A 26,153-nucleotide genomic window follows, 5' to 3' on the forward strand; every position below is an offset into this window, starting at 1 on the left:
GTAATCCACAAAAGTTCATGCTAAAATAAATCTGCTAATTTTAAAGGAGCCACAACACTGGGGGGGGGGAGGTGGAGTTATACATGTTGAATCACCTTAGTGATCCAACTTTCATAGCACCAAATTAGAATACTGTGCTCAGTTCCTTGTGAATGATGCTAATGGTAAAGAAATATCTGTAGCTTGTCCCAACAGTTCTGTCTGAACAGTGTTATATAGGATAATGACATGGTTGAAGGGATGTTATGTATTCTAATGACAGAGGCAGATCAAATTGTTAGAATGTAGTCTCCTAATCAAATGGAAAAAATAAAAAAAATGTTATGTTAGATTCAGAAAATCAAATCCTATTTGTAATCCAGACAATCATTTCTGAATATGTTCTACATAATATACTGAGGTGCAGACAGTTCTTTTGGAAAATAGATACCTATTTGTAAGTGTAACAAAACTATGAGCAGGGACAACTGACTGTCTTTGTTCTTCAACAACAATTGCTATGAAAGCACATTTTAAATTCAAGATTATTAGTATTACCTATAAGAACTATAACTACAATTGTAACTCACTCGCAAAACCGACAACAACCAATTGTAGTTGTAAATCTGTACAAGTGAATGAAATCTAGAAAATGAATACTGTTCATACACTTGTACAATCCTAAATTGTTTAGAATGAGAACATATCTTGTGCTCTGAATGATCTCAAGGAGCTCAAACTATCTACAAATAAATAACAGCTCTGCATTTTAACGTTGAGGATAACACTTTTCTAAAACATACTGGAATTTAATAACAAAAAACTGAAAAATCCACATTAAACAATAAAAAAGTAAGACAATCAGTCCAAGGTACATCAATACTGATGGATAAACAGTGGTTAGGTTCACAAAGGCATCACAAACTGGGATGGATAAAGCTTGGTTTCCCTGTTCTGTGACAGCAAACTGATGTTACCTTTGCTAAGACACTGGTCAGAGAAATCAGAAAACAGCAATAACCCTGAGGTGAAGAGATGTTAATATTTGCTTATTAAGGCTCTCTATATAAAATATAGCACTGCTTCATACATTGTCAAGAACATATGTTTCTCCAAAATAATAAATGCTGCAAGAAGTCACATGCAATGAGGTTGCCTGTGATTTGCACCTGTGCACCATGTTTGTTCTATAACATGCACTTCGGGACACATTGATTTTAGCAGGTAAAATAAAACACATGGTAAAAATGTGAATATAGGAGGTGATCCTTAATTGCTAAGGGAACCACAAGTCTTGAAGTTTTAAAATTAAAGTACAGATGCCAATGAATGCAAAGGTGGTGATGAATCTTTTCCTACACATCTACAAAGGAGCTGGCTTGGCTGCCTATTGAAGTACCTGAAGAATCCTGTGATGAAATGAATGACCCAAGGCTTTTAATTGTTGAACACATAAAAGGAAGTATATTTAAAATAAAAAATTGGTCAGATTGTAGAGTCATTTACCATTTAAAGGAATTTACAGGGCTGCAGAATGAGTCTTTTGGAATTGTTAGTTTATCGCAATGCCTAAACTGGTTTCTTCATTGCACAGTATTTCTCTTAAAATGTGTGCATTTTCAAAACAATTACATACATATTAAAAATCAGCATTTCTTTGCTTAAACGTAATTAAAACGTTAATACTCTCAGACAACACAGATCTGAAATGGTGAAACCAGTAATTTTCCCCTCCCACCTTTACAACAAATTAAATTGAGACAAAATTACAAACACATTTCACTACATGATTATTAATAAAAATTAGGATTTTTGTTTATAAAGTTGCCCAAAATGCAAGGGATGTGCATAGGTTTTACAACTCAGTCATAGTATTTTTATTTTATTCCCTTGGGTACTTCCCCCCATGAACGGAATGTACTTTGCTGTAGATTACAGTTTTTTTTTCCAACACAGATACACCAACAGCATGAACGCTTGCGACTGTCCACATGCATTAAGAGTCAAGACCCAACTTCAAATCTCTATAAGTTTTACAGAGTTCTTCAAAGAGACAGTATCACATTATCTGGATATTACATGAAAATAGTTCAAATGCTATTCTAAAAATAATTAAAAAAGTGAAGAAAGGCCATTATAGAATTTAAGAATTGATCTGGTCATGATTGGGCTAATAATTTCAAATAAATAAAGGAAAGCAAAGTATTCCGATTCACAAAATCAGACTCTAAAAAGAATGTAGTGTTCCACCCCCAAGTTAAGTAACAGATCATATTATTATTAAAATAGATTATAGAAAGCAGCATCTATTTTGTGCAGTTTTAGGGGCCTTTGAAATCAAAAGCTATGATTACCAAAAATATAACATTCCAAAGGACTGAATAATACATACATTTAAAGATACATTTTAATAAAGTTTAGGAGAACTGATTAAAAAAGATACTGTCTCTTTAAATTAGCATTTCTCTCCTCCTATCTATAAGGACATGACGATAATTATAAATTTAGGTCACACTACATCTAGGTAGTCTCTAGGGGCCAAGACCTGTTGACACAAGGTCATTAACAAAGAGGTTGTCCATGTAGGAGGTGGTTCCCAGTAAAGATAAAATTCTTCTTGTGACAGGATCAATACACCCAAGAGACTGGAACCCATTGTGATGCTGTACAAACGAGCTCAATGGCTTCCTCCAGATGCCTGATTGTTTCATCAATTTCATTGTTGATAATTGTAAGATCAAAGTAGTGTGCATATGTTCTCTGTAAGATTTCAGATTCCTTTTGCAAGCGCTGAAGAGATTCATCCTGCAGAGTAATTGGGGAAAGGGAGGAGAAACAACAAGCATTATTTTGTTGTCATCACATCTTACTTTTGTTACTTAAAAAAAGGGAATATTGCAGTGAAATTCTTGAATAATAATTCACTAGTAATTTAGTTTAACTTAGTGGTAAGATATTAAATTCCTCTGAATCAGGTCATATAGCTTCTTTCACTCATATGATAAAAATAAAACAACAGGTTCCTCAAAACACAACTGAGCACTTGTCTATTTTCAGGGAGACTTAAATAGGCAGGGGATGAATATGAAAAAGTGTCAAGAGAATCAAGGAACAAAGGAGAAGTGCTAGTTTTTGAAAAAGAACACAAGACATACACAATCGTTTGTTTTATGCCCTAACGAGGATACTTGCATTGATCTGTCATGTATACAAGGGCAGTCCTACATCCACTTATAAAGCAGGTCTGAATGTACAAAGGAATATGTGCAAGCTTGTGTTGTGAACAAAGAAGCTGTGTGTGCAAAATACTTGGTCAGAGCCCCTCTGCCAACAATAACTGGCTAGTCTGTGGTGATGGAAAGAGAGATATTTTATGTTCTCAGGCTTTACTGTGATTTGCGACATGAGATTTCAGAATATTAAATAAGGCAGATGGCAAAACGTTACAGGGTTGTGGAGCTTCCTTGTCCACAGCACAGTCATGCACATATGTTTGCAAAAAGGCTCCTCTCAAGCACACTTTCGCAAACCCTCTAAATGTTACACAAGCAGAACTGGTTGCACAATGCAAAGGGTGCTCTCTAGGCATTATGACAAAAATACATGGGAGCAGACTACATACAAAAAAGGATCAGACTAGTTTGGTAACTCTGCACTACAGTATAGCATGCAACCTGCAGTATCAGCTCAGAGATAACACCCCCTTTATTGTTTTGTCACTTTGAAACTGTTACAACAGTTCAATATTAAGATCCAGTCAAAAGTAGGATTGAAAACATTGAGATTTAACTATGATCACACATCATCAGCAGAAAAGGAAAGAAGCCACAAAGTACTGAGATGCAGGGCTATTTGATTCAAATCTCTGTGTGGTTGGTTTATTTAATGCCACAAAAAGAATAAAATATTGCAACATAAGCACATTTGCTTTTGCTATCCATTCATCATGCTTGGTTAAGGCATCTTTCCTTGCAGCTGCGTTTCTATTCTAAGGATTTGAAATCTTCCTATTGCTGCATGCGCTATGTGTATAACAACAGCCAAAATTCCCATTGGAGTGTTGCACCTATGGAAAGCAAATGGGATAACCTGCAGTGGCTTCTTGCTAGCAACTAACAAAGAGCTGCTTGGAATTTTGAGCAGACACCAGCCCACTGGACTGGCACACATCTGAAAATCCAAGCTCGGAGTAATTAACTGGCAACAGGAAGCTGTTATAAATTATGCCATTTCCCATCCACAGGCATAACTGTACACAAGAATTTTGACCAGGATTTTCCCCATCTATTGTTACTATGACTTCTGCATGTAATGTAAATGCACCAGGGCAACAAGTAGCTACTAATTTGTGGCACCATTACTGGTGGACTACTTCCTTCTCTGCCCATTCCATGTACCCTCTTCATTATGCAACTGTTAAAGAACAGCAGGCCTACTTCCTTTTCTGCACTTCAGCAATTCAGAAACATATAAATATTTTCAGATGACCTTCTTGGTGGATATCTCACACTGAAAGCTGTACAAAGCCAGCTCTGCAGTTCTCAAACATATCCATTATAGTAGTGTATTATAACTTGGTTCCTCCAGCCCCCAAATGTTCTTCCTCAATTAATTCGATGGAAATTGGAATACTGCACTACTGAATCAGAAATTATATAGATATTAAGCATGCAGATGAAGCACTTTTCTTTTAATCAGGAATGAAAGTGTAATAAAGTGTGTTTCCATCTGCATCTCATCCTATTCCACAAACCTAGAAAAAGCAGCAGAGATTCTGTCAAAACAGAAGTCTACCTAGGCTTTGCTATGCCAACAAGTCTAATCACTGAGGTTGCTCAAATTTCTTCTCTGTGTTCCCTGCTTTTTCAATTCTGACTCAGTGACTCAGGAGTGGGCCTTCTCTGGTGTCGCACTCCATCTCCAAAATACTCTTCCATGGTGACTTGTCTGGTAATTATTCTGATGTAATTCTGCTACTTAGTAATTATTTGCTATATTTATTTTGATGTTTTCTGCTGAATTAAAGCTGACTGCATTAGTTTTAGTTTTATTTAGTATAAAATATGTGAATAAGTAATGGCTATTATGTCAGACTCATGAAATTTGGAAGGCAAGTGCAATGTTCCTCAACCTAAGTGAACATGGCAACACCCATCTCTTTCAATAAAGACAGCAATGCCAAAACATTGAGAATGAGTGAATGAGTGTCTGTTCTGAAACTAAAGAGGAGCTGGAATGAACGAGGGTTTTGCCTAAAACTCTAAGAGGTTTAAAGAAGTCTTTTTTGTGTTGGATAAAACACAGAGCTTGCCATCTTTGAACTGGTATTTGTAAGATAGAGACAAAGAAAATGAAGACTGGATGTTTTTGTCCACTCTCATAATATCTCAAGTGATGCAGGAAATCTTTGCCCAGATCTCCTGACTTTTAAAAAAGCATGTACACCATGAAGTAAAAGTAGCCACAGGGATGGGGTTAAAGTAATGCTACACAGGAAATTCATATTTACAAACATAATTAAAATAGTAAGGACTACATATTATTAATTCCTAGCTGATACTTACAGGCAACTTTCTGCACCATTTTGGCAGCTAGATAAAATTAGTACAAGTGCAAGAAAATGAGAAGCAAAACAAAGATGATAATTCAAGAAAAAAGGAAAGAAAAAGAAATCAAGGACTATCATATAGGCTATGTCTGCAACAGCAGCCGTTCTTACAACTCTTTCATCTCAATTTATGCTGGACTATGGCAATATATGTGGGGCTTGGAAACTGTCTGGAAACTTCAGCAGGTCCAAAATGCAACAGCCAGATTGCTAATTGGGGCTGGTCACAGGGAACACATAAAACCTCTGTTACAGCAGCTCCACTGGCTGCCAACACATTTCCAGGCACAAATCAAAGTACTGGTTCTAACCTATAACGCCCTAAAACGGCATGGGTCCATGCTATCTCAAGTACTGTGTCTCCTTTTATGAGCCTGCTTGGGTGTTAAGATAATCAGGAGAGGTCTTTCTTGCTCCCACCACGTTCACAGGTACATTTGGTGGGGACATGGGAGTGGGCTTTCTCTATTGTTATTCCCATATTTTGGAACTCTCTCTCATAGGAGGCCAGGCTGGTCCCAGATCTGTGGTCCTTCTGCAAGCAGGTGAAGACCTTTTTCTTCAGCCAAATTTTCCCTGAGTTACTGGCTGCCTGAGTGGGGTTTTTAAATGGATTGTTGTTCCTTAATGTTTTCAATGTGCTTTTGGTGTTGCTTTTGTTTACCCTTTTGTGTGTGGTATCTGCTTGACCCTTTTTAGTATTTTTATGCTTGCTGTTTTTTGCTTTAAATATTGTCTTTTAACGGTGTAAGCTACCTTGGGTCCTTTTTAAGGAGAAAGGTAGGGTAAAAATACTTTAAATAAACAAATAATGCTTTTTTTGTGTTAGTAGTTCTTAAACTTTTAGTGAGCAGAATTTTGTATTTACAGTAAGATACATCTTTCTTAGACAGCGTTCCGTGTCTAAGTCGCACTGGCCATGTGACCACAGAAGATTGTCTTCGGACAAACGCTGGCTCTATGGCTTGGAAACGGGGATGAGCACCGCCCCCTAGAGTCGAACACGACTGGACAAAAATTGTCAAGGGGAACCTTTACCTTTACCTTTACATCTTTCTTGGAGTGGTACATTAAGCACTATGCCATAAAAATAATTCAGTACTGAAATATTTAATTACATCTGGACGTTCATTTAAGTGCTGTTAATTTTGATGCAAAACTGATATAAAATTCTGAAGCTAGAGTTGGATAAATTATTTTCATACATTCATTGGTTAATAAATGATATACTAAAAATCTGTTTAAAATGAAAATGAAAACTTGATTAATGCAGAAGAAAACATTATACTTTGTCTAAATTAAATTAGGAGACTATTACTACAGTTCAGAAGAGGTTACTCTTTTGTAAATAAATCATGATTTAATACTTTTAACTAGGAATATTATGGTCAGGAAGCTAAGTTGCAGACTTCATTAAATTGTTATATATGTTTATTGACGGACTGAATTATCAGCTGGTACAGACATGTCCTAAGTATGTATTTTCTTCAGATAGGATTTAAAACAAGGTCATGATAAAGTAGGCAAAAGAAGGGGATACTGCTTATGCAAAATGATGTTTTAAAAAGAAAATGAATGGAAAGGACATACTCTGAAGCTTAATTACATTAAAGAGAATCTTAAGATTTCTTTGACATTTCCACTAATATTACATTAAATTTTGTCAAAGAGGGCTCAAGTCTTCATCTGTGTTTACTATTAAGTTACCTAGAAATTAGATTTCATTGTAACACACCTTACCTCATTAATGCCAGGGGTAATTGTAGGTGCAGCAATAAAAACAACAAAAGGAGCAAATTCTGCAGTCCTCAGGACTTTCAGTGCCTATGTAAATAATAATATTTTAGAATGAGAAGTACGGCATACTTATAGTACATCAGAAGTCATTACATGATTCTGGACTCATCTAGAAATACAGTTGCTAGCTACAATGACATAAAAAGCTTTCTGCTACTGTCCTTATTTGTATTTGAAAAAAAGAAGTACTGGATATCAAAGGAAATAGTATACTGAACAAGGACCTACTATTTATTTATTTATTTATTTGATTTATACCCTGCCTATCTGGTCTACTCGACCACTGTAGGCGGCTTCCAGTATAGGATAAAACAATGAAATACAAGAACATTACATAATCATTTGATACAGTTACAATAAAATAGAGTGAGAATAAAATAAGAATACCATGTCGACCTGGCTTCATAATGAGTCAGTATTTCTGTCTTGGATCCTACTCCTCTTTTATGTCCTGGAGAAGCAAATCGATGGCACACTGCACCTCACATTTTGAAAAACTAGGAAGTGTGATAGAGAATTTGGTAAAGGGAAGAGAGGATAAGGATTTTTGCTCTGCCTCCCAGCATAGAAGGCGAGACACTTTCCACATCTGAGGTTTTTGTGATGTTCACAGAATTTGGAAAGGACTTTGGCTATATATTAAGTTTTTTTAAAGGCTGCTCCTATTTTTTTTAACCACTAAGTGCAGGGGGAGGGGAGAGGCTGGCAGGGCGCAATATAGTCTCCACTTCCTTTGTTTCCAGGTTGTTTCTCCCTCTACTACTTCCTTAACGCTATTTTATTTTCCAGAGGTTCTGTTCTTTCGCCAATATCATTTTGAATGTTGGTGCTGTTTACTCTTTTAACTGAAATAAGGAATATTTAAATTATATAATTTCTTCATTTTGTATTTACACATTGTAGAACTATGTTAAAAAATGAAGATATTCCCAGTTTGTCAATATATAAGGTATAGATGAGTTAAAATACAATATTAAGTTGTCTGAATAAAAGCTGTAATGAAATCTGTGTACCATAAATTTTATTTTTCTAAAAAACATAACATGTGGCCCCATGTTGACCAATATTATAGCTGAACAAAGCTGCTTGGACAACCGAGGAAGAAATTTGTGATTTCTTCTTGTCTGAAGTACATCCCAGTTACGCCAAAAATTCTACACTGCTGTTGTTGTTGTTGTTGTTGTTGTTGTTGTCGTCGTCATCATCATCATCATCATCATCATTGAAAATGCCTAGTATAAGAACTACATGTGCATTTGAAAAAATAAGACAAATGTATTAAGAAAGCCTTATAGAAACACATATTTTTATATTATATGTATCATTATATTAATTTAATGCAAAAATGCAGTTAGGTATTTGTAATAAAAATGCATGTTGATTTTATGTACCTGAGGCTCTACATCAAGTATTGCAATTAATCCCTGTTCATGGATCTTCCGTATTGTTTCCAGTTTCGTCCCATACATTGCATCTTCATGGCTACCATATTCCAAATACTCATTGTTGGAAATGTCCTGCATCATTTGGTCATGTGATACAAAATAATAATTCTTTCCAGTCTCTTCATCCTTCTTTGGTGGTCTCGTTGTGTCTGTAAGTAAAAGAGTCAAGAACATAGAAACTGGAATTTTGTTGAATGGTCTACACATAATATATATGCTAATAACTAAGTAATTTATCAATAATACTTGTTACGGTTTCATGCTCATTTCTCCAAATGGAATCACTACCTAATTTCAGGGTTTGTATGTGGTTTGTCAAGTCATAGAAACAAGGATATTCAGAATATTGCACAACTTTTCTGAAAATGTTCTAAAGATTTAACAAAAAAGTTAAATTTTCTCTGTGAGAGTACAGCACTATATTTACTATATCCAAAGCATGATACCTTATCTTCTCTGGAATATTTACTTATTTATTATTTATTACTTAAATTTATATATCACCTCATTAATGCCAAAGCACAATTCTAGGTGGTTTAAAAAGGATTAAAAATAAAAATTCACAACAGAACACTAAAATATGATACAAAATAACCATCATGTGGCAAGAGTATTTTTCAAATGAACCATTGGGACCAACAAACTATCACAGAAAAGCAGAGCTGGAGGTGAAACAGTCAACCGGGAACAGATTGGAAAGTCTCACTGAAAAGCAGTGTTTTCAACTGTTTTCTAAAAGAATACAGGGAGTGGGGACAGGCATAGCTCCAACAGATCAGTTAGCTGAAGAAGATAAAAAAGTAATATGTATTTTGCAGTGGTTTTCAAGAATTTTAACTGTCTCTTCATCAAAATGGATTAGTAAAGAGAATTAACTAGTGCATAGAAAGCAGAGGAAAATGGCTTCTTACTTGGAAACTGTAGCTTGTGTCTGTCATTTAGCACCCTATTCAATAATAATTTCTCCAACTGGATATGCAAAAAGTCTTTTGATCTCAGTCAATCTTAAATGCAGCATTGTGCTAATTGTTTTCTCAGAACTTGACATATTATTAGGTTGATTGAGGCAACTACCTCAAGCTGCTGATGGTATTAGTTTTCTACCTGTTCTTCTGAAATTCCCTAGTTGTTCCCCTCTTTTGGAGGACAGAACTGAATATGTAAGATAACTTGTAATGCCAACTAAATCAGGTTAGTACCTCAGATGTGGTAGAAGACGCGATTCCATTGCCAGCAGAGAACTAAGATTCAATTGTCAAGTCCAATCATTTTCTTCACATGGATTGAAGAAGGGAAAACATTGCGACCTTCATCTCAGGCAGCAAAATGTCTTGGGGCATCCCTTTGTGTCCTGTACATATATGCCACACACAATATATGGCTTGGGTCCAGGCTACCTGAAGGACTGTATCTTCCCATATGAGCCTACTTGGTACTTGCTCTCCCTCGTGAGGTTAGGTTGACCCCTCTCCCTTTTATATTTCTGTTGACAGTTGAAGACCCATCTTTTCAGGCAGATTTTAACAATCATGACAGAGTCCTTGAATGCCATTTTTATAGTTAAGATAGTTTTTAATATTTTATATGTTTTTAATCACTCAATGTATTTTAATCAGTTTTGTAGTTTGTTTTTAGATCAGTTTTACAGTTTGTTTTTTAATGTATAAGTTATTGTGCTTTAAATGCTATTCTTTCTAATACTGTGCCTGCCTTGAATCCCCTTGTTGGGGGAAAGGCAACCTATAAATAAGATAAACAAAGTTTATGGAATGAGGAAATAAAATACTTACAAAGAAGGTACATGGAGTGGAGGTAGGAGAGATTTGTGTGGACAGAGATACCAATGATGATTTTGAGCATCCCCAGTAGGGGAGGATGGTATTAACTAGGGATGGGCCTTTCATGGCAAAAGAAAGACCCATAATACAAAAGGGGCTCTGTTTTGTGTAACTTGTGTTCGTTTAGCAATTATAAGAGAGAGCTCCTCTAACAAGAGGGATACACAAATGTTTTGTGTTTTTGTAGTGTTTTCTCTTTTGTGTAATTTTTCAATAGGGACACGACTTTAGACTTTTTTGTATTACAACTCCAAGAATTCACCCAGTACTCCAACCGGCAGAATTCTGGGAGATGCTGCCAAAACCAGAAACAGCTTTCATTACTTATCTGTGGGCTTCCATCACCACTAATTTGCCTTTCAAAAAGAGTAAAATCTGGTAACATGTGGGAATACCAGGCTCCGTGGTTGCAAGGCTTCATAAGACAGATAGTTTTGCTTCCCATTAGGCTCTACAGAGGGTTCCTCTCAAAGGGCTATCTGTTATATGTACCCTTGTAATTTCCATGGAGCCTTGCTACTCTCACACACCAGTGCAGTTTCTTTCTCCTTGAAAGGCAAAAAAAATAGCAATGGAGACCAACAGGCTATTACCCAGCACTGTTCTCTCTTTTCTAATTTTTGGGTACTTTGCTTCTTCTTGATTCGAAAAGTATGATGATGACAATGGCAATCATCATGACAAATGTGATAAGATAAATTAGTGCCTGCATAGGTCTCATGATGATTTTTCTTTCACATGTACTGCTTCTTTTGAAGTAGACTGAATCACTGTTGCCTTCCCTCTGCTTTTTTGGAGTAGTTTTTAAGAATTATTTAGGGCTTTTGTCAAATTGGAATTCACAAGTAAGAAACCTGAAAGAAGTTTTCCTTTTCATGTAAAATAAAAAGACTGGCACATGAAAACTATGGAAATGAAAGAGGCACCCCATGTGAAAATAGTCCAAAATGAAAAAAATAAGAACATTTTTGCAATGCACATTCTCAAGCCATTTTGCAAGGCATGATCCAGTTTTTCATTTTGTATTTATATTATTATTAAACAACAATTCTTGTGATAGCAGCAGTCAGACACATCCTAATAAATAGCTAATATGCAGCTTTCTGTGCAACTGCTACTTACGTGGAATAGGATATGCAAATCTGTCTGGATGCTTTGTAATTAGTGTGTTTTTTATATGTCTTCTCCCAACACCATGTGCTCCTATACAAAAAAGGAAATGTAGTGTTACCAAATATACACAAACATATTTAAGTCATTGTTACAAGACTGAGTTTATATTTAAGATTACCTAGTAAGACTAGTGTTTTCCTTTTGAATGCTGGCAATTTTACTACTTCTTCATACGTGACAAGATCTAATTGATCAAACACTGTAACAGGAAACAAAAAACAGAAATATAAGAGAAAAGTATTATGAATCAGCTTTATTTTTCAGAAATGTCAATATGCAATCTTATAAACATTCTGCTATTCACAGAGGACATCCACTGAAATCAGAGGGACCTGCTTTAATAATGGGTATTGCTAAATCCCATAGATTTCAATGGGTGTACTTTGGGTACTACTAAATCGGGATAGAATTCATCTCTATCCAAAAAGCTACAGCCAGGGTCAGCTTGTGGTCTAAGCTGAGAGGGGAGTGACTCACCCTAAAATTTCATGGTGAGAAACTCTCCTGCCTGAGCCACAGGTTCATTTACAGCTACAGCTAATTCAGTAATTTAATAAAACATTTTCTTCTTAAAATTTTATGAAAGCAATACCCCTTACTTCACAAGAATGGCTTTCAAATTACATGCTTAAGAATATATATACAGAGACCATGCACTAGCATGTTACAAAAATTAGTGCTTCTGCATAATTCTGGGATTCCTGAAACTGAGCAATAAAGTTTGTAGACAGTGACAGATGAACACATATATGAGAACATCTACTCAAATAAACAATAAAGATTTTGAAATATTTTATTGAAATTATAAAAATGCATTAAAATTTGATTTTATTGTTTTAGTTACTTAGATGCATTTATCAGATTAACTGTAAGTAGTGTTCTCAATACACACAAGTGCTAATTTTATGTTAACATGCTGTTTAAAATATTCACAGTGAGTAAAAATTCAAACAAAGAGGATGGCTTTACTACAAATTAAAAAGCCACCACTATAACTGGAGCATTTGGTAAAAGAAGAACTTGGTGTGTGTATGTGTTACAAGAGTACTCTCTCTTTGTGCCCACTAATGAAATACTGCTGAAATGCTGCAACTGGAGCGTAATTTTATTGTTCACTGAAGGAGTTAGCTAAATTATAAGGGTGACAACATCTTTAAGTATCTGATTATGATGAGTGAAGAAGCCATTCTATTAAAATTTATTCTGATTCTGAGTGTTCTAAAAAAGAAAGAAAGAAACTACAGCAGCAATTGTGGCTTTAATTTAAGCATCTTATTATAAAATAATTTCAAATTTAATTTAGATTCACAAGTAGGACATTAAATGTTTGCTTAGGCTTATCTTCCTGTAACAGGGCAAGACATATTTTGCTGCTGTACTGCAGAACACTCAATACAGTAGATTTTACATTCAGGATTAGAGATGGGCATGAACTGCTGGTTCGGCGTAATTTATTTCCTGGCCGAACAGCTGATCTGTGGTTTGGAGCCCGCCCACTTGGCTGCTCTTTGGCCGTGAAAGGAACCACACTAAACCACCAAATCAGCGGTTTGTGCCCCTCTCTACTCAGAATGATAGAAACTGCATGTAAAAATATGTATGTTATACAGGGCTGTATCAAACTCTGTCACTGTAAAAGTATGTGAGCAATCCCCTCTGGCTCCTGCAGGCCCCCGCCCCTTAAAAAACTAACTGCAGATGGCTGAAATATGTGCTAGAGACCATGGAACATTATTTGGTACTGGAGACAGCTGCAGAGGCAGGAAGGCCTGAAAATTCCAGTACTATAAGCACCATTTAGTCCATAGACAATTTTGTGAGTATCTCTGAGACCAAATTGTGGGATATAAATACTTTAATATATATATAAACAGCTACCATAACAAGCACAACATTTTGGTTTTAAAATGCTTCCAAAGTGATTCTAGAAAATGTTGTGAGAGGATCTTAATATCCACATTTCTAAATATTCCAAGCTGCTTCTCAAAAGAATAAAAGACCTTTCTAAATATAGTGGTGCCTCGCTTAACGGGCGCTCCGTTTAGCGATGAAATCGCTTAGCGACGACTTTTTTGGAGCGTTTTTGCGCTTCGTTTAGCAATGGTTCCTATGGGCGATTTTCGCTTAGCGATGGTTTGGACCATGCTTCGCATAGCGATTAAATTTTGGGTCCCCTGTTTCGCTTAACGATGGTTTAAACAGCCTCATGTTTGCTGTTTTTTAAATGTTTTTCTGTTATTTATAAAGTTAAAGTTTACTGTTTAAAATGTTTGAAATCATAAAGTGCACTTAATAAACCCTTTGTTGACCAAATTTGACTTTGTTCTGATGTTTTTTAATTTGTTGTTATATTTCCCCCCCCTCCATTGAGATGCACTGAATAGGTTTCAATGCATTTCAATTGGGGAATCACGTTTCGCTTAGCAATGTTTCCTATGGCAATTTTCGTTTAAGGATGGCAATCCGTTCCAATAGGTTTTCAATGTATTTCAATGGGAAACCGTGTTTCACTTAGCGATGAAATCGTTTAGCAGCGATTTTTTTTGGAACGGATTAACATCGCTAAGCGAGGCACCACTGTAGATCGCAGCTTACACAATAACTGTCTTTGTTCTATAAAGTTCTAAAAGCAAATAGTTTATTTTCCTTTAAACAAATATCCTACCTAACTTGATCAAAGGTAGCATAAAACCCTTTTTATTTTGGAAACACCTGGGCTTTATTTCTCCCTCCTCTCCAAATAATACATATATAAATAGAACAAAAAATGAAGTTCCACAGAACTTCTCAAAACGAAAGTAAAGAAACTTTAGTGAAAACCGTCCCTTAACTATGATGCATGCAGAGTCAAGTGCCTGATAATCAAACAATTGTGATCACTAATAATTTCAGGTTTCCATGCAGAAATGAAAAAAAAATGTGCACAAATTCAGGAGCACATGGAGACATTTACAGATTGGATTTTTTTAACACTTCTACACTTCTAGCTAATAAAGAAAAGGAATTATTAAAAGGAAACAGTAAGAAGCAAATAAAGAGGCATTGTCACTTGACAGGTTACTTACATGCACAGAGGCCATTGGGATTAAGACAGCATGAAAAATGTACAGGGGTCATTGAAATATGGCTCAATATATTAGTAAAATAAAAAGTATATGCACAAAATAAACTTCACCATGCAATATTCTAAACACAAGGCAAATAAATAACATTAAATGATAAGCATGTTTTTATAACATATTGGCTCTGTTCTATAAATCACTGTTTTTTCTATTAAAGGAAGCATATTTTATGCCTGTGGTGTGGTGTTTATAAAAGAACCAATATAACAATTGAAAGGGGATTGAAAATACAATTATATATATTACAATATGCCTGTACAGGTTTACTTCATATTTTAAATATCCCCAAGGAGTAGAATTTAGTAGTAGTGTTTTGATTTCAAAGAAAATTTTGGAAGACAGAATCCTAAAGTTTATAGATTTTTAAGGATAATTTCTAGAAGAGTTCTAAAATAATTATAGATGACAAATGACAAAGTTGACAAATTGAATCAATAGGGATTAAGATAGAAGAATACTTGTGAAAAAATGAGAAATATTTGCAATCCATTCCTTATTGAAAAAATAGGCAGAAAAAATTAGCTGACTTTGATCTGGCTACATATGAAGTCTGTAAAAAGCATTTCTTTATTAAAAATATGAATATCTGGTCTTTCTACAACATATGTTCAAGATTTTTAAAACTTGACTGTTCATAAATGGAATTTCTTTTCTAAACTTTAGGAGCAAGGCACATACATATGCAAGAACTGTATACTAAAAGAAAGGGGTGGAACAATGGGATATGAGAGACTTCAGGTAGACAGGGTTAATTTTAGCAGCTGTCTCATTTCATTTTTATTATAAAAACAGCAACTTGGTTATTTAAACACCACCTAAGTACAGTGATTGATATCTATGCTAGAATTCTCAAATTATTGTGGAAAATAAACCATCCTCTACTTCTGTTATCTGACAAAAGGAACTTTCCTGGCATCATCTAGCCCTTTTCCAATTATCATTGACAATTGATTGCTGTTTAGACTGATCATCTCCCCATAAGGATAAAGAGAATACTACATTGCCCAGAGCGCAAAGAATTTAGCAAGAAACTGACACAAATACCCAGTGTCCAAGGTATACTATCTCAGTTTTTCACTACTGTCTCTAACTCCACCATAAATGTTTATATACCACTATCTACAATTTACTTTAGTAAAATTATTAACTTGATAAATATTCAGACAACTCTTTGTGCACTATGAATGGGCCAAGTTCTTCTCCCAAACTAGAAATCTTAAGATAATTTGAGGCATTATATAATTCTACTAAGAAATAGTAAGTCCCACTGATTTCAATAAGAAAAAAACTATATGTTCATTTCACTGCAACTAATGGGATTTACGTGTATGCCTGAAATCCTGTTGCTCATCATAGTAAATCACACTAGAAAAGGCTTATTTAATCAATGGGGATTTGGTGAGTTAACTTCTCTACAAGTTCCATTTATTTAAATAGGCCTAACTATAACTTAATTTAATAAATACCCCTCCCCACCATGAACAAATAGTACTATTCAAACATTCAGGCAAATACCTCAATAGGGATGAAGGCTGGATCAAAAGCACTTTGTTTGGATTTTTTATATCTCTATGCAAGAACAGGCATTTTCTTTTATGCAACATAAAGCAACATGAAGTAAACCTAACCCTCTTAATTACTGAGATTTATATCAGAACTTTTTAATAATCCTTGCTTTCTAATCACCATTACACAATTTACTAATTATATTTTATATAACTTTACTAGCAACATCACGAATTTCAAAATGTATGTCTGTAAGGATAAAATATTTGTTTTTAATTTGGTTTGAGTATGGTACTTAACTCCAGTGAAACGGAATTGCATAGATAGAAATATTCCAATTTATGTTGGAGATGTGATCAGGAAGGGAACTTATTTTCATATGTAGTCAGAATGTGAATTTATATTGAAATTTTGGAAAATGGTTTTTAAAGAAATAAATGAAATATTAAAGTTAATTTAAGAATATGTCACCAAATACTGCTTTAATTGATATTTGAAAGCAATGGAATTAGAAAGTTAAAGAATTGATTGTAAATTTAGTAACAGTGGCTAAATTACTACAGTGGTGCCTCGCAAGACAAATGCCTCATGGGATGAAAAACTCGCAAGACAAATGGTGCCTTGGTAGCCCAAGAACAGCTGGACTCTGTGTGAGCAGAGCACTGAACAGATGAGAGTCAGCAACTAGCAGAGAGGGGGCAGCCATTTTGAGAGGTGACCACATGGCTGCCGCCTCAAAATGGCTGCCGCCTCTCCAAAATGGCTCCTGCTTCTCTGCTGGTTGCCTACTCTCAGCTGTTCGGTGCTCTTTTTCTGGATGTTCCAGGGCTACCAAAGCACTGTGAGGAGCGGGGCCCGGTCTACTGGACCTGGTAAGTAACTTTCCCCCTGGTTTTTGACTCCCCCCCCCATTGTCGTCGTTTAGTCGTGTTCGACTCTTCATGACCGCATGGACCAGAGCATGCCAGGCCCTCCTATCTTCCACTGCCTCGCAGAGTTGTGTCAAATTCATGTTCGTTGCTTCGATGACACTGTCCAACCATCTCATCCTCTGTCGTCCCCTTCTCCTCTTGCCTTCACAATTTCCCAACATCAAGGTCTTTTCGAAGGAGTTTTCCTCCCATAGGAATGCATTAATTAAATGTCAATGCCTTTCTATGAGAAACCTTGCTTCACAAGATGACATTTTTGCTAGATGGCATTAACCGCGGAACGGATTAATTTAGACTTGCGAGGCACCACTGTAATTGCAAAGAATTGGAAAGTGTGATCTCCAATTAAATGAATGGTATAAAGAAGTGTGGAATATAGCTATTAAGGACACGTTAACATGCAATACTGAAGTAAGTAAAGGAATGACAAATAAGAATATGATTAGAGATATATGGGGAGAATTTTTGATTACATATTAACAAAGGGGAAAGTTATATTAGATGTAGCTGCTGTAGTGGACAAAGTTGAAGTGACGGGGCAGGCCACTGACACATGCAAAGTAGATAACAGGAATGGGGCTACCATCAAAACTTTCGTCTTCTAGAAATTCTAAGTGGTGGGGCCCTGAATAGGCACATATTTATATGCAGATGCACAAAGACCAAAAAGAAGAATCCAAATAATAAAGCAGCTGGAATAAATATGTTATAGTTACAATGTTTACGGTTCTTAGCTTAGAAGAAAAGGTATATTAGAAGGGGGCATAGCAAAAATGCATTATGTGAATGAAGTGGCCAGAAATACCTCTTGCATCTACACATAATGGTAGCACTGAAAGTTACCACTTAAATCATGTGGTGAAATAGTCAGGACAGACTACCTTTCCCACAGCATATATTTAGATGATGGAACTCACTAACACCAGACTTCAACTCTTTTTACGTGTTACTCAACTTGGTGTTATGAAAACACACAGAGAGGAGCACCCATCCCCATCCCCATCTTCATTGTTATTGTTGTAGTTCTACAAAAGGAGCAGTTTGGGTGTGTTATATTTCATTTCATTTCATTTCATTTCATTTCATTTCAACTAACTAACTAACTAACTAACTAACTAACTAACTAACTAACTAACTAACTAACTAACTAACTATCCCATTAGTGCAATGCACTATTCTGGGCGGTTTTCCACTATAGATACAATAGATTTTAAAAGAGGATCAACAATCAACAAGCATATGAGGACAAGATTATCAATAGGCATTGTAAATATCTGTTATCTCTAGAACCACAGTGTGTTTTTGAATGTCAATTGCTAGAGAACACAAATAAGATGTTGCTGTGCAAGTTAACATCCCATATGTGGGCTTCTTGAAGGTAAGAGGCAGGCCTCTATGGGAACTGAGTCCTGCACTAAACAGGTCTGTGGTTCAGTGCAGCAAGGAACTTTTTGGTATGGTAGGCATTTCAATACCTACCATCCAGCTAATACAAATCTACATGAATTTACAGAACCCACAGCTGCCTGAAGACAACTCCCTATGGGGTTGATATATATATTTGTGGCTTTTTACCACAAATCTTTTCTAGGTGTTTAAAACAAAATATGTTCAATAACAAAGAACGTATTATAGTTATAAAGGTGAGGGGTTTTTTTGCTTATAATATACAGGCAAGCTCAACAAAAGCTTGCACAATTCAATTCTGAAAAGCTCTGAACTGTATCTACATGTGGTTCAGCTAATCATCAGAGCATGATGTCACTGATTCTAAGCACTTGTGTTGCAAATCAAAGTTAACAGTTAACACTTATTCCTCCTATATTAAATATGACATATTTTCTATTTATGGTTTGATATAATTTTTAATTTTATATTGGTGAACCTTCTAAGTACTCAGTGCGCAATCTGCCCTAATGCTGAGGAAACTGGAGAGGCCAAGATCTGACTGAAATTAGCTGAATTGCTCTATTCTATAAAGGAGCAGGCAAGAACAAGAGACTAGGGACAGAAGAGTGGAAAAACAAAATCCCAGGAAAGGAGAGAGGAACTGGCAACAGAAGAGGGTGGGTCAAAGGAAGCTGGGTGAGATCATTGTTTATAAAAAATGCAAGACAGAATAGCATTGGGAGTGACAACTGGAAGAGGAAAAGGCCAGATAAGGGAGTGATGCATATAATCAAGCATGGCAGAGTGAGGATCACATTGTGATTTGAACAAGCTGGTTGACTCCTGTTTGCAAGAGGCAGGGAGGGTTTGGCAAAGACAGTGTGAATGTATGCCTTCTTCCTCAGTGGGCTTCACCTTTCTCTTTACTACTGCTGCCAGCTATTTGTTTGTTTGCTAGATATCAGGTAAACAAACAGCACCTACTGCTCCTCATTCTTGCTGAAGTTGCTACAGTGAATCAAAACAGATAAGATAAACAGGTCTGGACAAGAGGTAATAACATGCTATGTCTCCAGAGCAACACTTCCATAGCTGCTATATGCCAAGAGAACCCTGTTTCATCTTGAAAACTACTAACCAAACAAAACCTAAAGTAAACCCTGCAACTTGCAAAGCTATGAAAAATGTTAGAAGGGTAGGCGATCTTGACATGACCAAAGGCCATTTTTCAGATTTGGCATCTGCAAATCTGTTGTGTTTTGGTCCTCATTTGCTGAACCAATGTGGACAACAGTGAAAGGGAAGAGCAGGAGAGCAAGACATGTTCAACAGATATCTAATCATGATGGCTCATATTCTTTGAACAAAACATATGTCTTTCTGCAGTATTTCTTTGAATTATCAGTCAATGTCTATCATATTGCTTGGAATGGACTATTTCAAAAGGTCAATAGAGTTTCTATAGTTGAAGAGTCAAATTTGAACCTGAAGAAAGGAGCTTTATAAGCAAGAACATATAGATTATGCTGAAGTGTTTCAAATATTAAGTAACAGTTTAAAAATCGATTAATGTGTTATTTCTTTTGGAATTAATCCTTTTTTCAGCTCTACTGGCCTTAAAAAGATAATTGTGCATCAGACACTGAATAAAAACAGGGGAAAAGACTTTTTTACATTAGCATATAAGTAAAACAGAAGAGGGGAAGAACTATAAATGGCTTTCAAGTGATATCTTAAGTTCTGGGACATATCTTGAATGGAAAGCCCTTTACAGCTCTTTTAAAAGAAATAAAAGTGTACTATTTTCATAGGGTAGGAAAACTACAGTTCTGATGAAAGGCTGGCAAATTTGGGGTACAACTTTTACATTTAGTTTACCCAAAATTCCTCAGCACTTCCTATTGCTCGTCTTGTCTTCTCTGAAAGTGCAACTGTAACCATGGCACTGCATAAGTATCATCTCTAGATACTATCCTAGTTTCTTAAGAAAACAAATTCTTCCAATTTTGGCCTCGCTTTACAATCATAACGAAGGATGAAAAATATATAGCTAATTTTTGTATTGAAACAATTTTCTCTGAAGGGAAAGCCATGTCAATCTGTTGCAGGAAAAAGAAGAAAATGTATTCTAAGTACATTTATTTATATATGTACAGGTCAGCTCGTAATGCGGCCCTTTTATTTTAAAAGAAATTCCAAAATTTCAAGTTACACTGCCGGCGCTTGTGGCCAGAATGTGGCCGGGGCATGTCACAACAGTAGAGGGGGAGAAAGGGAAGGAAGGAAGGAGTGGGAGGGGAGGGGACGGGGGGCTGCGTGACTGCATTGTGCCGTCCCCGTCAATAGGTGGACCCCCTCCCAGCCCCATAAAGCCGCCAGAGTCGAAGCTGGCAGCCTCTGCTGTCTGAGATCGCAGCTGCCGGTAAGTGTGCTTGGAGCGGGGCTGCGGAGGACGGCTAGGGCTGCCCCCCCCATGCGGCCCAAACCAAATGTATGTGTGGCCCAAACGAACTTTTCATCTTCTAATGTGGCCCAGGGAAGGTGAAAGGTTGGACACCCCTGCTCTAGACCATGTCTACTCGGGGCGGCTTACAACATAAAAAATCAATATAAAATATACAATCATTAAAAATACAATTACTATATTAATTTAACATAAACTTTCTCATGTGAATATTCTCTTGCATCCTTTCACTTGCACAATGCTTCACTATTTCAGCAGTTTGACAATTAACAGAGTTTGTGTGAGGAGGAATTCAGCATCTCTTTATGCAAACAGAAGTTGTGTCATGAAGGAATTCAGGGTACACTCAATATCTTAACACAGAGACAGAAAGTTAATCTTACTAAAATTAGCAACGTCTTTATTTAAAGTTCCACTGCATCACACTTAATAGTTATGGAAATTCAATGTATAGTACTGTAGCAAAAATACTTCGGTACAAATTCTTGGAGTACTTAAGTTCCTTACTCCCCAATACATTGCCCAATATAGATGCAAACCTTGCCTCAATATATCAACATTGTTTCTGTATGTAACTTCTACTAGATTCACTGTTATTACATTTTCTTTTATTGCCTTAATTTCACTAAAACGTACACATTTTTAGTAGTGAACTGATTCTTTCAGCACCACTAATAAAATCAAAAATTTGTGTGTATAATAATGAATAATGTAGCAATGTTAAATAAATCTGTAAGTGATTATATTTTTCTCACCTGCATTGTGCTTTGCTAAGTATTTGTCTTTGTATTGCTTCTTTTTCTTTCCAAACCAAGTACAGCTTGCCTGCTGCTCTTGTTTAGTCTTCTCCATAGCAATACAAGCTACTCGCCTTGCAAGAGAAGAAGAAACAACTGTCAGCTTGCTACTACAGATCACCTTTTTTTAATGAAGGGATAGTAATTTTGCGTTATATGCATTTTAAAGGTTTTTGAGAATTACTACCCCTTTAAAGACACCAATTCTTTTTGTACTCCAGAAGCAGTTACTCTGGAGATCAAATCAAGACTTGGTTCTTTCAAAAGTCAGCTGCAACTATTGAACATGTGGGGTAGCAGCAGCAGTGTGGTAATTCCTTTTCTCCTCTCAGAGCACAGAAACTGTCAGACGGTTCCCCAGTTCTAAAAGACTATACTGTTGCAATGGTCACTGTCTGTCCTGATGAATGGTACTATAGCTTTTCTGGGACACCTGTAGTGCATGCATCTTGCAAACTGTAAAAAAATCTAAATTATATGATGTCCATAGTTTAATCAGAGAAGAAAATCCTGACTTCATGTGTATTATGAAAAGCTGGATGGCTGCTATTACTGAATCACATTGGCCCAATGAGTTCCAGTTAGTTTTTCATACGTCAGCCACAACTTGTAGTCAATGCAGTGATCTCTGATACATGCCAAAGAATGCCTCCATTTTGAAGATAAGTGTAAACTATTTTGATACTGTGATTGTGTGCACCTTAGATAGGCAACCCAGGAAATAAACTGTCAAAATGGACACTCCTAAGAGCACTGAGCTTCTTAAAGGAAAAGTGGGACATAGATACTTCAAAAACCAACATGCAGACAAGGCAAGACTCCCTCTACATTTAGTGTCCCATAAAAGCTTGATTTCAGGTGCTTTAGATATTAGGTGGATCACCACAATATATTTGAATGTGGACAGACCAAAATCCAATATAGTACTGCACAGTCTCCACAGGGGTTCTGGATCAGTTACAACTGTTCCTTCCCACAGACTGGTGGATTCTACTGGCTTCGACAATTTTCTGGGGAAACTATTCATGGTATTCATGACTGCTGATGATTGCACTGTGAAAAGAATACTTGATATATAAAGTAAAGCTGCCTTAAGGGCTACTGACAATGAAGGCTAAGTGCTTTCCTCACACAGATGTATAAGGTTCTATTACTTATTATACTAAAAACACAAGACTCATGCTAGATCCAATTAAATGCAATAGGAACTCATTGGACAGCCATAGCATGGTAGTAATGGCAGTGAAAGAAACATCTTGTCCTGCTGCTTTTTTGCACATATTGTTAGTCTCTCACAGCTAGCCATCCAAGAAAGTCACCTCTACTCTAACAGGAAATTTCTCTTACATCCCAGCAGACTTAGATGCCATTACCACAACATCCAAGCAATATAAGTGCTTCCAACACCGCTCTGTTAGACACATTTTCTTGTTATATTCACTGAGAGGTTTTTTGTTTTTGGCTTTTTTGGAATTTTCAATGCTAATATAGAGATGGCCAATCTAGCTGCCTAAATCAAATATTCTTTTTGTGAAATCAGGAAGGGAACAAATGTTTAAAATATTAGGTATATACCAATTTCATATTTTCTAAAAATTATCTATGTATCACTTTTACAGAATGCCAAACAACATACCATTCCTGAAGCTCAGGAGAAGGAATGAGGCCTGCAGTTCCATTTTTCGAATTCTCCAGTTTACCCTGCCACCAGTTGTGATCATCTTTGCTAATTATCTGGATAATATCACCAACTCTAAATCTGATGCCAGCTTCTTTGCAGGGAATGAGATCATCCTTTGCAGGATCGTATTCAAATTGTGCTCTTACATATATCTATAAAACAGGAGTTTATGACACTGGAATATTAGCATGGTTAGAACTGGTAGATGAAAAATGCTGATCAGTAAAGTAGTTACCACATACTACTTGCATCAAACCCGAGATGTTATGAAGTATTGTAATGAAATTGATAACTGGAAAAAAATCTAAAAAGTTGAAAATGTAATAGCTTGAAACATGCCATCTAATCTTTTTTTGGATAATGTATTTGTTGGAACTAAAATATAATTTCTAGTTACTCAAAACATGAAGTATAGATCTGCATTTTATTTGTAAATTAATTGCCACTAATTATATTTCCTAATTAAATGATTAATACAATTTTAACAATAATGATATACACAGTACATAATTACTGTAGGATAATGAACTCAAACAAGAAACATACCTATGAACAACTTCCTGTGTACCATATATTTCATTTATCCATGGACTTAATACATGTCAATTTAAAATGACCCTACAGGTTGGATAAATCCTATTAAACTTTTATTAAAGATGCACCACACTGAGTTTGGAAATAATGTATTAGATAATGCACAAATAATAAAACTTGTACTCTTGCATTAAAGAGGGCAAGCCAACTGATGTATGTAACGTACATTTTCAAAGCAATGTTTTTAACATTTTAACATTGCTATCAAAATGTTATTTTATAGATACTAGATGTGTTCCTCCTATGCAAAAATAATGATTTTAATGTTAATGCATTAAATCAAATGCATTATTCCCAAGCTCTATTATTCCCGTTATCTGTATATAGCAATGAAAATGTACTTAAATTGAACCTTTCTTATGTTAAAGTAACCTATGCAGTTAACTTTCTTTTGAGAACTTGACATTTTGAATAAATTTTGTAGTTTCCTTCTGTGTCCATGGTTAGGAGAAAAAATTGCTACAGGATAAATAGCTATGCATGCCTTACATATGTGGTATAAATGTACATTTGCAACATATCTTATTTCCAGTTATTACTGACACTTTCAATGTTTTGTCTTTCAGTACAGCTTCTTATGAGCACATGCTATGAACACTGTGGACTATCTTACTGGGCTAGTGTGGAAGGGGAAAATAATTAAAATTGGGTACAAGATTATTGTGCCTGATTCCTTCTCTCACTATTGCTACATGAGATACATGTCACAATGTTTGCTATTGCCCTGTCATCAGTAAAGTCTTTTCAGGCCACAAAGAGGATGAGGAAAATCTGCTGTGTAAGCTGTCTTCCATTTGTGCAATGCTGGTCATTATCTACCATCACAAAGACTATCACTAGAAAAATATTAGTTTTTAGACATATTCATTTTTTATAAAGAATCCAACAGTTTTGCTGAAGTGGTAAATTTAAGTGCAGTCTTGTGAATACAACATTGAATTTGAAACATGGAAATATGTTCAAAACTATACATCAACTGTGTGCCAGCAGCCTTAGGCCACTTCTAACTAAGCCTCCGTTTCTATAAAAATACGAAAAAAATATATGAACCTAGTTTAGAGAGTTGTTTGAAAATAACAAGAACAAAGCTGATTAAATTATTTGTTCATGAACAGATAACAGTGAAATCATACTCAGGCCACAAATGCTGTGTATTTTGTTACCCTTTACTAGCAACTGGCAGTACTGGCACTGGAACAATGCAGTAAGGATTAAAATCTAGATTTATAAGATTTCTAGGGACAGAGAATTTTTTAAAAGAAGGAAATATATTACAAAACACTAGATTGCAAAGGAACATGAAAATACTAATAACATTATATGGAAAATTACTGTCATCTTTGATCCATAAGTCAACTATAATTTTTAGACAGGAAGAACAGATTTCCATAATTAATGTGCTTGCTTATTTAGAAGATAGTATGAAACAAATCAAGGGCAGAGAATGTATGAAAGCATGCATGTCACTTTCCTATTGCCCAATATCCTAGGTTAAGTGCTGACTATGAAAAATTAGAAATGAATTATGCCCAGAAAGCAGTTTATTGACTTAATCAGAACAACCTGCAAAAACGTATAAATAACATGCTTTGCATGATGAAGGCAAGAAATGTTACTTCACTGTTGCTGAAAAACATACCTGATGTGGAAAACAAGACATATATAAAGTCTTGTGTGTCATGAGTGCATCTCCATTTGATCATGATTACAGAGATACTTGGCCATATTATGAAAAACAGATTTCTGACTATCATTATATATATTTTGTTTATCTTAGCCTGAATATACACAAGTAAAGAATTACTACTGAACTGGTATGCTTAATGGA

The 26,153-nt window shown here is 35.7% G+C and overlaps 1 protein-coding gene across 16 annotated transcripts in view; it reads right to left on the bottom strand.

The window, feature by feature from the left end:
• Positions 1-767: 767 nt before the first annotated feature.
• Positions 768-26,153, bottom strand: part of CASK (calcium/calmodulin dependent serine protein kinase) — a 233,893-nt gene continuing 208,507 nt past the window's right edge. For 9 of the 16 annotated variants that reach the window (XM_072994217.2, XM_072994211.2, XM_072994207.2 and 6 more), the window contains 7 exons: positions 23,687-23,883; positions 22,009-22,124; positions 11,959-12,039; positions 11,790-11,870; positions 8,776-8,978; positions 7,328-7,411; positions 768-2,784 (listed from right to left, as the gene is read on the bottom strand). In XM_072994217.2, the coding sequence (XP_072850318.1) occupies positions 2,608-2,784; positions 7,328-7,411; positions 8,776-8,978; positions 11,790-11,870; positions 11,959-12,039; positions 22,009-22,124; positions 23,687-23,883 (939 nt within the window). In that variant the 3' untranslated portion in view covers positions 768-2,607. The remainder of the gene's footprint in view (positions 2,785-7,327; positions 7,412-8,775; positions 8,979-11,789; positions 11,871-11,958; positions 12,040-22,008; positions 22,125-23,686; positions 23,884-26,153) is intronic. The other 7 variants (XM_072994219.2, XM_078390500.1, XM_078390501.1 and 4 more) reach the window with 1 other exon arrangement.

This window comes from Pogona vitticeps, chromosome 3 (assembly GCF_051106095.1).
Source record: "Pogona vitticeps strain Pit_001003342236 chromosome 3, PviZW2.1, whole genome shotgun sequence".
Classification (NCBI taxonomy): domain Eukaryota; kingdom Metazoa; phylum Chordata; class Lepidosauria; order Squamata; family Agamidae; genus Pogona; species Pogona vitticeps.